This window comes from Symphodus melops (assembly GCF_947650265.1).
Source record: "Symphodus melops genome assembly, chromosome: 14".
Classification (NCBI taxonomy): Eukaryota; Metazoa; Chordata; class Actinopteri; order Labriformes; family Labridae; genus Symphodus; species Symphodus melops.
This window is the reverse complement of record NC_136704.1, coordinates 24,502,526-24,516,383: the sequence shown is the minus strand read 5'-3', so window position 1 is coordinate 24,516,383 and position 13,858 is coordinate 24,502,526. Positions and strand designations below refer to the sequence as shown.

General features: G+C 44.6%; 2 protein-coding genes across 3 annotated transcripts; one reads left to right on the top strand and one right to left on the bottom strand.

Annotated features, from left to right (window-relative positions):
• Nucleotides 1–2,662: 2,662 nt before the first annotated feature.
• Nucleotides 2,663–7,210, bottom strand: zic4 (zic family member 4). Of its 2 annotated transcripts, XM_079361975.1 has the most exons (3): nucleotides 6,632–7,210; nucleotides 5,894–6,523; nucleotides 2,663–3,937 (listed from the first exon to the last, which is right to left on the bottom strand). In XM_079361975.1, the coding sequence occupies exons 1-3, from the start codon at nucleotides 7,059–7,061 to the stop codon at nucleotides 3,495–3,497; spliced, it is 1,503 nt and encodes a 500-aa protein (XP_079218101.1). In that variant the 5' UTR covers nucleotides 7,062–7,210; the 3' UTR covers nucleotides 2,663–3,494. The 2 variants fall into 2 exon arrangements, with proteins under 2 accessions (XP_079218101.1, XP_079218100.1); XM_079361974.1 differs by having other exon boundaries at nucleotides 5,894–7,208.
• A 3,505-nt stretch (nucleotides 7,211–10,715) lies between these two features.
• Nucleotides 10,716–13,191, top strand: zic1 (zic family member 1 (odd-paired homolog, Drosophila)). The gene is made up of 3 exons (XM_079361981.1): nucleotides 10,716–11,987; nucleotides 12,404–12,567; nucleotides 12,961–13,191. Exons 1-3 carry the CDS (start codon nucleotides 11,027–11,029, stop codon nucleotides 13,156–13,158), a joined length of 1,323 nt encoding a protein of 440 aa, XP_079218107.1. The 5' UTR covers nucleotides 10,716–11,026; the 3' UTR covers nucleotides 13,159–13,191.
• The last annotated feature ends 667 nt before the right edge of the window (nucleotides 13,192–13,858 follow it).

Genomic DNA, 13,858 nt, shown 5'->3' with positions numbered 1-13,858 from the left:
TCTGATTTAAAAAAAAAAAAAAAAAAAAAGATTGGAATGCTCCTTTTTCGAGAAATTTAATCCAGTATTCACGGATTCAAGTGTTCAAACAGTCTGGAGCTCTGAGGTCACTTTATTAATGAACAGTTTCCTGAATGCAGACTTGTGTGTTTTCCACATAAAGCCTTGCACCCTTACAACAACTCCTTCCGGCTCTTCCGCTCTGATTCTGATGGCTCTATTGCACCTGTCTCTCTCTTTATTTGCCATGCCAATTTCGGCCACTTCATTCCTGATAATTATGACCTGTGCTTGGTGTTGGAGGTGCCGAGGGTGGTGTTGGAGCGTGGGGTGGGCGTGGAGGGGAGGGAATAAAAGGGGGTGTGTGGAAGGAGGGGTGAGTGAGAGAGGCTTTTACTCCTAGACTGCTAATCCCCCTATTAAAAGGGTTTTGTTCAATAACGCCGGACAGTTTCAGGAAGTGGGATTACCGCTTCCTTTATTTTACAAAGAAATGATATTTCACACTCAAATGAGCCCCGGGATGCAGCAGAGGTGGTGAGAGGGCCTCGGAAGAAATCTCATCCATTCACTTCGGATTCTTGTTGTTGTTGTTGTTTTGCACAAATCTCCTCCAACTGTTCTCAAATAAACTTTGAATGACGTCATTTTTAGTGAGAATAATCTCGCTCCTTCTTAACCTGTATTCTCTTCTGTGACTTGGAGGAATGGGCTGACATTTTTGTTACAGCTGAAGTGGGGCTCTCTCTCTCTCTCTCTCTCTCTCTCTCTCTCTCTCTCTCTCTCACTCACTCTCTCACTCTCTCTCACACACACACACACACTCATAACCTGTTCTTGATTCTTGACCCCGGAGTTGATATCAGATCAAAGGTTGTCACTCAGATGAAGGTGGGAAGTCCCAACGAGATCAGATGTTAAAGATCCTCTCTCACATGTCTAACTGCCCAGAGTCTGTCACTTTCACACACACACACACACACACACACACACACACACACACACACACACACACACACACACACACACAGTCATGTTTTATGTCTGCTGTGGTACATGCATTCCTGTTCACTTAACACTTTTTGGAGCCTCTTTGGGTCTATACCTTCAGAGCGTGCAGCTTTATTCCTAGTTGAAGACGTCCCGGATGTTTTTATTTGGTCAAAATCATAAATTATTAAAGGTCAGTGAACTAGTGCACAGACCTGCATGCTTTTATTTTTATTTATTTTTCGGGACTCTTCTTTTCTCTTCCTGTGCCACAAACCTTGTTGACAAACCGACCTGAATATTTAACTCTTCTCTTCCTACCCAAACAAGCCTTCAAATGTCGCCTCTCCTTCACTTCCAGCCGCTGAATGCAAAATGTTTTACGAGACTCAGTTAGTTCTTGTCCCGTTTTGAAGAGTGGAACTAAAAGCTTTAGACGGCCCAATAGAGAGGAATCCAATAGAGAGGAGCCCAACAAATCGGTAACAAAAGGCTTTCCGTGTCATCAACGTCGTTCAGACGACCTAGAAGAATCCCTCTGATATCAACTTCCACTTCAAAGAGTTCCTCTTTCAATTGAGATCCATCGTGTTCTTTCTTTTTTTCTCTTCCTCCTTTCTTTGCGCACAGAGCTGGTGCCAAACGACTTGTCATATTCTTCTATTTGTTCATTCTTCTTTTCTTTCGCCCGCAGTCTCTTCACTACAATGCACTTAACCAAACTCTGTAAGCAGGGGAGTTGAAGCAATGTTGTTTCCACCCACTTCTTCCTCACTCAAGGCCGGCGTCCAACTCTCTCTAGCAGGAAGTTTCCCAGAACATGTGAGCTCTGTGGCTGCGTGTTTTCAAGCACTTCAAGCCGCTCACAACTTCCTGAATAAAATAAAGTTATGTGCAAGGCTGGATCATTAATGGATGCTTTCATTATGCGCATGTGCAGCTATCAGGATGGCTTTAGAGTCTAAAATATGATTCAAACGTCTATTGAGCAGCTCGTTCCTCTTGCACTGTGAGTCTATTATGTTGCGGGACAACTGCGTTTGAGCCGCTTCTCCTTTGATTGTCGTAAAGTAGGCCCGCAGCAAAAGAATATATTTTTCTTCTTTATGCTGCCCTCGTCTGCAGCATAAAGGACATAGATTACCGTTTCCGACCCCATGGGAAGCAAATATTACATTCTTTAGAGCGGCCTTTTCAGCGCGCGGACTTGGCCCCATATCATTTGAGTTTGACTCGGCTATTGCTTTAGAAATCTTAATTCACCGTGAGGATTCACCGTCGTGAAAAAAATGGCTTCTTTGTGCCAAATGCCCTTTGAAGTCTGGATCAGAATATTGTAGCCCTTCATCACACCAAAAGCTCAGCTGAGAGAGACTTAACACATTCAAGTTGTCCTCCTGTGAAGACAAAAATAAAACACTCTGAACAGAACATTTTGCAATTTAAAGAAGAATCAGAAGTTTTCACTTCTCTGGATTTTAGCACATTTTTTTCTCACTCTGGAAAAGCAACCGTGTTTTTTTTTCTGCGCGTGCTCAAGTAAAATGAGAACAAGTTATGACTATAAATTACAAACATCATTTTCAATATTTTTTTTCTTCTCAAAACACTCCACAGAAAATTATTATTATTTTTTTAAATGCAACTAGACAGATTTAAATTCCAGAAATGTGATTGACCTGACAGATCATTTATTTTAGTCATACAAGATTTATTCAAAATACTCACATATAACAAGGCAGTTCGGTACGCAGTTTGAGTGCCGCTCGTTTTCAGATATTCAAAAAGAAAAAAAATATATAGATATATTTATATATTGACGACAATGATACAAAATCACAAAATGCCCACTTGGATCAAACATGTAGAAGTGTACGCTCGTCTATCAAATACTGCAGGCGTCTGAAACAGCTGAGTTATTGAGCCTCTGCACAAATATGGGAAATGAAAAAGTGTGTAAACTTGAAGAGCTGCAGAGAGAAAAGAGCTCCGACACAGATCTTTAAAAAACATCAACACAGCCATAGAGTTACAAAATTAACAAATGTACAAGTTTTGCGCCAAATTGAAACATGCACTTTGGTTCAATGATACAAAAAAATCCTCCGAGAGATCAGGTCGAAAAATAAATAAAAACATATCGAAGTCAAAACTCGTAATTTACAAAATGATTTGACACCAACATGCCTAAGCCTACAATTAAGTACCACATCGTCTAGGACGGATTTACACGACTCTCCCCACCAGTGGGCCGAAACAGGCACTGAGCCAAGCGCTCCAATCGCTGAGGTTTCAAAATATATTCTTTTTATTGTGCCTGGAAATTAGCACGTCTTTAAGGTTTACACGTTTCCCTTTCAGTGTGGGTTTCAATGCGTCTCTTGGCTCTGGGTGTCTGTTTGGTGGCTCATCCAAAAAAAAGACAGGCAACAAAGCCAAACCATTTTTAATAGTTGAGCTTTTGGAAATGTGTTCCGTCACCGCTGGCACCGAGTCTGAGAGGGTTAAAACGCATCCCTCGGCTCTGGGTTTCTGTACGGGGGCTCCTCTGCTGGGTCGGGTGTGGAGGGCCCGCTGGGTGGTGTCTGGGCTCCGCTGGCACCTGAACTGTGGCACACGTACCACTCGCTTAAATTGGCGGGCTGGGAGGAGGCTCCCACCGGCTCCGACAGCACCGAGGAGGCCCCTGGCTCTCGGCCCAAGTCTGAGGAGGGGGAGACCAGGGACGGTGTTGAGGACTCGTAGCCCGAGCTGGGCGGGGGGGATTTGCAGTGCACCTTCATGTGTTTCCTCAGGGAGCTGGGGTGTGTGTAGGACTTATCGCAGCCTCGCACTTTGCAGTTGTAGGGCTTGTCGCTGGTGTGCACGTGGGAGTGCTTTTTCCTGTCGCTGCTGTTGGCGAAGCGTCTGTCGCAGCCGTCAAACTCACATTTGAAGGGCTTCTCACCTGTGAACAGTGAAGGTGACACAATGAGAGAGGAAGCGAGAACTAAAGAGACATTTCACGGCCAAGAGCATCAGGGATGTTTGGAATAATCTCTGTATATTTGTATTATTTAAGGATAAATGAATGAGACCCCCCCCCCACACACAGAAAACGCTGTAATATTTAAATTATTTTACAAAAGGTTACACACAAAAGCAACACGTATGTTTGTCAATTAATACACTAAATACAATTTAAAATACCATTCAAGTCATTATTGTTATTTCTTATATGAATCATTTGGTGGGTACAGTAAACACGCCCCCCCCCCCTCTCTCTCTCTGCTGCATGGCACTTTCCAAAGTTTGCCTGTTTGGACAGACCTGCCACGCGCCTCTGTCTGGTGTAAACAGGAGGGCTGAACCCCCACTGTCCCGGGTCTATACCTGGCGTCTGCATGCATCAAGGCATACGTCAAAACAGACGAGCTCGCGCGCGGGGCAGGGCCTCAAACCAACAGTAAATAATGAGAAATGAAAGTAGCCACGCTGCACACCTATACTGTGCTCCACGTCTGAACGTGCACGTGCCGTGTGAAGCTTCTCAATAACACGTTTTTCTACCTGATTATGACAGGGCGAAAAAAAAAAAAAAGACAATCTGAATAAATTACACGGGAATCATCCAGTGCTGATTTTTCTCCTCCGATTAAAGCTTTTGAGAATATGTAATTGCCTCTGTCTAATTACACTTGCGGGGCTGAATATCAATTTGACCTTCAGCTGTTGGGTTGAGAGAGCCAATCAAGGATATTAGTGTAGTACAAGAAAGCGTCGAGGAACAGACCCCAGGGGCAGCCCCAGTCATAAGCACACTTTCGGATAGGTTTTAAACATGATACCAAAGACCAGGCCCCTTGGGAGCCAACACACAGAAATAATTTAACAGATTTGTACTTAGGTAATGTGAGCAAATGATATGAATAATACATAGGGCGCAGAAATGGAGCAGAGGGGGGAGTGTGCCATGCAGCCACCCCGGAAAAAAGGAATGTAATCATTGTGTTCATTTACAAGTGTGACTCGACATTTCGAGGCCCCCTTCCTCCCCCCCTCCCTCCCTCCGCACTAAAGCTCCACGTCACTGGGTCACAGAGGCGAGCAGCCATATTGTGCTATTATATGTTTTTAAAGTTAAATCACAGCTGCATTGTACACACGTCACTCACTCCACAGACGCAGGCTGCTCTGCTCTGCCAACCTGTTGGTGAATTATTGCAGCCGTTGTAAACCTGTTGCTTTAAGGCTGATTATTCCTGAGGATGCTTTTCTCCTCACAAACACATGACATGTCAATGTGATGGAGAAAACACACACACTCAGGTTTTAAAAGAAATAATCAGTTTAAGGTTCACGTAAAAAAATGCAATAAATCCAGCTGACCTTTAGAATTATTTGAGTGGTTGAATTAAAGGAAAACGCGTGAATAGTTAATAAAAAGCAGAACAAATGACATGAGAGGAAGACAAACTATAGCCACACTATGCACCTTTCTAACTCTGCTGCCCTCATCTTAATGCAAAAACATACATGCTGACGTGCTGTGGTGCAAACAAGAGGTTGAACCGTTTAACGCTTGAGTGAGCTGTACATTAATCCCTCAGCAAGCTCGACCTTCAGTAAGAAAAAAAAACAACAACAACTTGCGAGTATTCTGGTGCAGCTCAGAACAAACAGGTGGCCATGCAGCGGCTGTTGCGCACAGAGAAGCTTCATTAATCAACAGAGGAAATTATAAATCCCCCAAACCAAACAAAATAAAATAAGGCTTAAAAAATGAGCTGCAACATTTACAAACTATCACAGAACTTTTGTTAAATATCATGCAAAACCTGCGTGTGTATTTTAAGCATGCAGCTTCATAATTCCCCTCTTAAATTACAGCAACATTTCCAGTTGTGAAAATATATTTACTGACCCGTGTGCGTCCTTTTGTGGATCTTCAGATTCTCGGACCTGGCGAACACTTTCCCACAGCCAGGGAACGGGCACGGAAACGGTTTCTCCCCGGTGTGCACTCGGATGTGATTTACAAGTTTGTACTTGGCTTTAAATGGTTTGCCTTCCCTCGGACACTCTTCCCAAAAACAGATATGGTTCGCCTGCTCGGGTCCTCCGACGTGCTCCACCGTCACATGCGTTACCAGCTCGTGCATGGTGCTGTAAGTTTTGGAGCAAAGTTTCTTCGGCGAGTGCTCCGGCTCCAGCCACTTGCAGATGAGCTCCTGCTTTATCGGCTGCCTCATGTAGCGGAAAAACGCGCCGGCTCCGTGGTGGTGGTGGTGGTGGTGAGCGCTCAGATTCATGTTCAGATTCAGTCCACCGTAGCCATGCAACGGCGAGGCTGAAAAGGGATCAGCCCTGGAGCTTGCCACTTGACTCAAGTGATCAGACCTAACGTACATTTCTCCAGGTAGTCCTAACCTTATTTGTCCATTCAACGCTTGGCCACCCGGTGATCCGCTAGAAGGCTGGTCGTGATGCAGTCCGGAGAAGAGGGTATGGTTCCCAGCGTCAGGGTGGTGACCATAGTGTCCGGGATAGCTACCTGTTGTTGAGACAAACATTCCGTGGTGAGAGGCTGAACCAGCAGTCTGGTCAGTCAGCACTGGCATGGCTTGAGCCGTCAGATCTCTCCGGATGAGGAAATCCCTACCTGCGGATAGAGCCTGGGCCGTGTGAGACATAGAATAGGGCACGGATGTCGCCTGAACCGGGCCAAAAGCTCCCGTTTGACTGGAGACCACTTCACTGTGGCCTGCCATATGATGATTGTGGTGGTGGTGGTGATGGTGGTGGGGATAATGATGGGCTGGGCTGATTTTGAGGGCCGCGGAGTGCCCCATGTGTTCTGGCCCGAATGGACTCGGCCCCAGGCGGGGTTCCGCAGTAATCTCCCCAGGGTGCGAGTGAGCCATTGAGTGTGGATGGCTGCTGAACCCCGGGAAGCCTGTCACGCTCTGAGGGGTATGGTGGTGATGATGGTGATGGTGGTGAGCCCCTGCCAAGTCAACTAATCTCAGCGCCGTGTTCCGTTTGGAAAACGTAGGGTCCATCACGGGGCTTCCCAGTGCATCCACGCTCATTACTTCCTAATTTTAGAATAACTTGACAGCAGGCAAAATAATAATGATGATGACAAATATATTTTAATCGCAATGAAAAATAAAGAAGAAAAAAAAAGACTTTTTAAAGTTAAGTCTATCTGCAGACTACATGGAATCCCATTCGGTTGAGAGGCAGCAGCAGGACGCTTTGATACTGAATAGAGATTCATGGTAGGCGCTGCAGCCCGTGGAGCTAAACAATCACCCTGCGCTCTAATTGGTCAGAGCCCGGTGATTGACGTCACCAGTGACAGTCTCCAACGTGAAGAAAAATGTCTTAGTGACAGCGAGCAACCAGTGCGCATGCGCATTGCCTGAGGCAACGCTTGAGAAAAAAATAGTTGTTATGCAAAGGTTATTGTACAATAAAAGTCTCAAAAAGTTGATCCAGATATACAGTCCTCTCTCTCTCTCTTTTGTCGCAGCGAACAAAAGCTGCGCGGCCATGAAACAGCAATTTCCCCACGTTGATTATGCTATTACAACACAGACCGCCTTGCAAGAGCATGCATATCGTCAGTATTAAAGTTTAAGGATCATAAATAATGCAGTGATATCTTCATTATGCCCTGCTACGCGTGAAGAATAACTTTACGCACAACTTTACGCACGTTAAAGATCGGCGTCGGCGGAGACAGACTGATCCACTGTAGCGACGGAAAGCTCCGGAGTACAAACTATAAATATGCGCTTTTATAAACACTCATATTTTTGCATATCGAGTCGTTTGCCCCGCCGCGTGCTCCTCGGCGTTGACTCGGTGCTCTGCTCGCTGGGATCCGCGTGTGTAGGAAGTGTGAACGGGGCGAGCTGCGGCCATTGTCCCGAGGAAAAAAAATGTAATGGACGGGACCTGTTGTTATGATCCAGGGTAATTTCGCTTTAGACCCAGGACGGCAGCAGATGAGGGTCACGGGAGCTGGTGCCGTTGCAGACTTATGTTCTAAATAAAAGCTGTAAGTATCGGTCTCTATCTTCGTCCACTATGGAGGACACTCAGGGAGCACTGTTTGCTTTTTTCTTTTTTTTTTTCGCTTGAGCGCTGTAAAGAAAAATATGAATGATAATCTGCTGTAAATGAAAAAGAAGGCGTTTAATTCACCGTCAAAAATATTTGTGTTCATGATTTCGTCTTTTAAAACTATCAGAAGTGTTTATTTATCAAAATGCTCCGTGACGTTTTTGTTTACAGGTGATGTGTTTTATTCTTCAACCACAACCTCAATGTATTTGTCTGAATACTACAGCCAAGGAAGGAGTAGCATGCTGTACTGGTTTCATAATTATTATAATTAAGAGTCATCATTTAGCAGTTTGGACTGTTTAATTGTTCGTGTTTCATCTTTTACATTGCAACGAAATCTGCGTAACAATAGATTCAGATTTTTAGAGGAGAGGTGTGTTCTTAGTATTTAAAGATAACACAACATACTGCGAGCGTGACCTCAAAGAAGGTCACGTGCAGTGTGCTTTACTTTGATGTCAAATAAAAAAAAATATTATTTATGCTGTACTCTGTAATCCTTCTCTCTAACTACTAAAAAAATCCCTGCAGAAGTAAGAACACACACACACACACACACACACACATACATACACACAGAGGGAGACATATTCAGTGTCTTGACCTCCTCACATTTTTCGTTGGTGAGAGACTACACTAAAAAGGAGAAAGTTACGTCGTCTTAAACCAAAGTAATGGAATCCATACAGTGGATGGGAAACCCGCAAATTTGTCTTCAATGTTTTCTGAGTCTAAAAATAATACACAATCTACAGTGCGTCCCCCTGGGATACTCCTGTCCTTTTGAATTGACTTGTCAACATCGCTGCTGACAGCGTCACATCCAACACGTTAGAAATGGAGTCAATATTTTGAGACATGACGGATCCAAAAGATGTTTATTAAATGGCCTTTTGGCGTGGGCTTCATGAGGCTCACAGCTGTAGCCTTCAGAGGCATCACAGCACCAGCGTAATGCAAAACTTTGAAGTGCTATTTCTGGTCCAAGTTGAGCATGCACTTAAACTACTGCTCTGTTTTTACTTGTCCGAGAGAGAAGGCTTAGATGATGAACAAACGAAGAAGAAAAAACGGACAATTGTAGTGGTCTCGTAAAAAAAGCTGCCTTAATGACTTTACTTTTACGCATTAAATTTAAAGTTCGTCATTTTACGCACATCAACTTTAAATGCACTCAGTTATGCACCATTCTAGGAACTCTCTCTCTTTTTTTGGCACAAATTCTACATTTTATTTGAGTGTAGCAATGACCTCCCTGACTTCGTCAACGACTTGCCATTCTTACCGTGTTCCACCTGTAGAAAGATTCCTCCAAAGTTTGCAAAGTAAAGCAGCAAACTGCCTAAAACTTCCGGCTCAAACTGTAGGTCTACTTGTGATGTTTAGAGCACCAAAACCTCCCCTCTTTGCCTGGGCTCTTTAGACTGACTTGGAGAATGCCTTGCAAGAAACTAGCCTAGTAGCCAAGCAGATAGTTTAATGGTTTGCATGGCACGTCTGTGCATGTGGCTTTGAACTCCAGCAGCCGGAGGTTCCTGCAGAGAGCGCCGAAAATCCCACTTGATAACTTCGACAACCCACAACGTTTTGCACACTGGCCATGCATCACTGGCCTGCAAATCATAAAAAATAAAATGAGTAAGTCGCACAAGCAGAGCACAACCGCGATGAATACATTAGGCATACTAGGGGATCCAAGTCAGAAAGTGTCCAAGATATTGAAGATAACCCTTGTGAACGTGGGCTGCTGCTGCTGAGAAAGATGATGTGGAAATCGAAAGCACAGATGTTGCACCGGTGTGAGCTGTAACATTGTGTTCAGGGCTGCAACACACACTGAGAGAAAGACTAAATAATGTGGATTCTTTATAAGTTAATAAAAGAGAGTGATGACAGCATGCAGACTTTATATCAAACATCAAAGTTTTCCATGATGGGGTTCTGGGGGAAAGATGTCACAGTGTGTGCGTAGATACGGGTACCGTGACGTGCGTAATGAGCGTGCACCTTTAAGAGCTTTAATGATTGTTTACTGTCCTGTCCACCCATTAGAGTTGCAGAAAAATGAGGAAAATGTCCTAATTCATTCTTGTGGTTTGCTCCTTTTTGTATCATTCAAACGAGGGTTAGCCTTACGGTTAGCCTTTTGATCTTTCAGCAGACACATAGTGGGACTAATATATCACGTCTGGGTTCTGAGTTGCACAAAAAAGCAACAAATTAAACGACCATAGTGTTTTCTTAGACGTCCAATGTGCTCACGTTAACAAAGACAATCTGACACATTTGCTTCCCATTACAGTGTGTGGCTGCAGGACGTGCTTCGACTCTCTACAAGGCCGCTTCTTGTTTTCTCTTCCTCAACTTTTTTTGTTTTGCTGTTATTCAGCCTTTTTAACCAAATCCACAGTCAGCAATCTCACAATATCTGGGATTGATGATGCAAAGAGGCCAATAGAAGCGTGGGCCCTGCACCGTGGATTGTTATTTGGTGAGTGGATGTTATTGGGGGAAAAGGGGCCCAACCAATGAGCGCGCAGCTCCTTCGCCACGTGACCGCCCCCCTCCTCTCCCATTCATCAGGGCTGGACTGTGTTGTCTTTTCAATTCATTTATCTGCAGGAATGATTGCGACTATCAGTCTAGAGCTCACCGCCTGACTGAGGAGGTGAAAGTTGCGCCACAGGAAGATAAACCGCAAAAGACAATATTGCATGTATACATGATTCTGCGCGTGCATCGGATGAGCGGTATAGGGGAATTCCTCGCGTCTTAGAAAGTAAACAGAAAATCGGTGGATTGGAGAGTTTGCTCAGTCGAGTGAGGGTCCAAGAGATAGAGAGAGAGAGGGGGAGGAAGAATATCTGTGCGTGATTTTTTGATTTCTGCTCTCAGTCGTCTCGGCGAGTCTAGACTGAAGATGCTCTTGGACGCAGGACCGCAGTATCCCACCATAGGAGTCACTACTTTCGGCTCCTCGCGGCATCACTCAACAGGCGAAGTCACAGAGAGAGAAGTGGCGTTGGGGATAAATCCGTTCGCGGATGGGATGGGCGCCTTCAAAATAAACCACAGCTCCCATGACATCGGCTCCGGACAAACGGCGTTTTCCTCCCAGGCGCCCGGCTACGCGGCTGCCGCCCTGGGACACCACCACCACCCGACCCACGTTGGCTCTTACTCCACGGCGGCGTTCAACTCCACCAGGGACTTTCTCTTTAGAAATCGGGGTTTCGGGGACGCCGCCGGCGCGCAGCACAGTTTGTTCGCCTCCGGAAGTTTCGCAGGGCCACATGGACACTCAGATGCAGCGGGGCACCTGCTCTTCCCGGGGCTGCACGAGCAAGCCGCGAGCCATGCGTCTTCCAACGTGGTTAACAGCCAGATGCGGCTGGGCTTCTCGGGGGACATGTACGGACGGGCCGACCAGTACGGCCATGTTACGAGCCCCCGGTCCGACCACTACGCCTCGACCCAGCTGCACGGCTACGGCCCCATGAACATGAATATGGCGGCACACCACGGAGCAGGGGCCTTCTTCCGATACATGAGGCAGCCCATCAAGCAAGAGCTCATCTGCAAGTGGATCGAGCCGGAGCAGCTGTCGAACCCCAAAAAGTCGTGCAACAAAACTTTTAGCACGATGCACGAGCTCGTGACCCATCTGACGGTGGAGCATGTTGGGGGACCGGAGCAGACCAACCACATCTGCTTCTGGGAGGACTGCGCCCGAGAGGGGAAGCCGTTCAAAGCCAAATACAAACTTGTGAATCATATCAGGGTACACACCGGAGAGAAGCCGTTTCCGTGTCCGTTCCCCGGCTGTGGCAAAGTGTTCGCGCGCTCGGAAAATCTAAAAATTCACAAAAGGACTCACACCGGTAAGAGCAATTTAGAGAGAGATTTTTTACTGCCACGTCCCGTGACTAAATCTCATCCAAAATATGCATGTGATCCGGGCTATTATTTCTTAGACAGCTGGAGTTTCTTCTCTGGCATTCAGCGCAGTTGTCAACAGAAAATAATTCATGTGTGTGTTTTCTTAAGACTTGTTATATTATACTCAAATGTGTATTTGTAATAGACATTTAGTTGTTATTTAATTTATTAAATTATGACTGTAATTTGGCGAAGTGCAATTCTCATGTTAAATACAAGTCTACATTTTTTTAAAGCTAAAAAAGCAGCTCTGAGATTTTCAAATATTCAAGCGTTCAATGAAAACAGGTGATGGGATGAGAATATTTTGAAATCCAGTCCTCAATAAATAATTGCATATTTGTGTCCTCATTTAAAGGTGAGAAGCCGTTTAAGTGTGAGTTTGAAGGCTGCGACAGGAGATTTGCAAACAGCAGCGACCGCAAGAAACACATGCACGTGCACACGTCGGACAAGCCCTATCTGTGCAAAATGTGCGACAAGTCGTACACACACCCCAGCTCCCTGCGAAAACACATGAAGGTAAAAACTCACATTTATTTTTGCTGTATGTTTTTGTTTTACAAAAAATAAATTGTTGTGATTGTAATTTGCTGAACATTTTTTTTATTGCAGCTTTTGCTCGATTAGAAATGATGTTGGAAAAATACTGCAGCTTTTTTTTTTCACCCCGTAGAAATTCAGAAACATAAGTTAATGTGCCCTGACACTTCCTTTCTTTCTTTTCTTTCAACCGAGAAATGAGATTAAGATCTTAATGAGAGTAATAATGTTGGGGCTCTGCTTTGTTTAGCATGTTCACATCAGTCAAAGCAGGACTTTTAATTGTTTTGGATGATTTTCTTTTGTCTTGTATTTGCACCAAAAACAAACATCTTACGCAGGATTCCATTTTTTTATTCTCTATTATTGAAGGTCCACGAATCCACCAACCCGGGCCCGCAGCCGTCTCCAGCGGCCAGTTCAGGGTACGAGTCGTCCACACCCCCCACCATAGTGTCCCCGTCCACAGAGAACCAGAGCAGCAGCTCCATATCACCAGCAGCCTCAGCAGTGCACCACACGAGCAGCCACAGCACGCTGACGTCAAATTTCAATGAATGGTACGTGTAAATATTTTTGAAGAGAGAGAGAGAGCAAAAAAGACTGATGCAGATTTTAAAAAAAGACACTGCTTGGAATCAAAAAGACTTGTGAGACATGGACTGAGAGAAGCCGGGGAGGCCCCACGCGCTCATGTAAAGGCTGTCTTATTGTGAAAGAGAGAGAATGCATGGACAAAAAAAGGAGGCAAGGACGAGAAGTTTAACTTTTTTCCTCGATATTTCTTTATTTTTACCGAGAGACTGTTCAATAAGAGATCTCAAACACAGCATGCAATCTGCGGGCCATGAATTTTTGTACATAAGGATTTCACCAACATTGGGGGAAATGTAATATTTTATTTTGTAAATATCACAGCTTAAGGGAAAATCTGTGAAAATGTGGTCCCTAGATATATGAGATGGTTTTAAAGAATATCGCGAATCATTGAAAAGAATGTTATAGTTGTGAACCAAATGTGAATTATTCAGTATTACAGTCTACACGTCGACCTAACCGACTCTTAGTATTAATGTGCTTTTGTAGACTATTCAGTGCAACATTTTCGTCCAAGGTCCAGTTTGAGTAGCACAGTATCATTGTTGTTATTTAATGTCATGTCGATAAATCGTGTAGTGGAAGCCTGAAATTCCGTGTCAACCTGTTTATGTACGTGATAAATATAAAAAAAAATCTCTGTCAATTGCTTTGTCTGAAAGGAAGTATTATT

What these genes read in the sequence shown, in the direction of transcription:
- zic1 (XM_079361981.1), top strand. Translation starts at nt 11,027, where the DNA reads ATGCTCTTGGACGCAGGACCGCAGTATCCCACCATAGGAGTCACTACT. An exon ending in TCACAAAAGGACTCACACCG is followed by an intron (nt 11,988 to 12,403) that starts GTAAGAGCAATT and finishes CCTCATTTAAAG; the next exon opens with GTGAGAAGCCGTTTAAGTGT. An exon ending in CCCTGCGAAAACACATGAAG is followed by an intron (nt 12,568 to 12,960) that starts GTAAAAACTCAC and finishes CTATTATTGAAG; the next exon opens with GTCCACGAATCCACCAACCC.
- zic4 (XM_079361974.1), bottom strand. Translation starts at nt 7,061, where the DNA reads ATGAGCGTGGATGCACTGGGAAGCCCCGTGATGGACCCTACGTTTTCC. An exon ending in CCACAAAAGGACGCACACGG is followed by an intron (nt 3,938 to 5,893) that starts GTCAGTAAATAT and finishes CACTGTTCACAG; the next exon opens with GTGAGAAGCCCTTCAAATGT.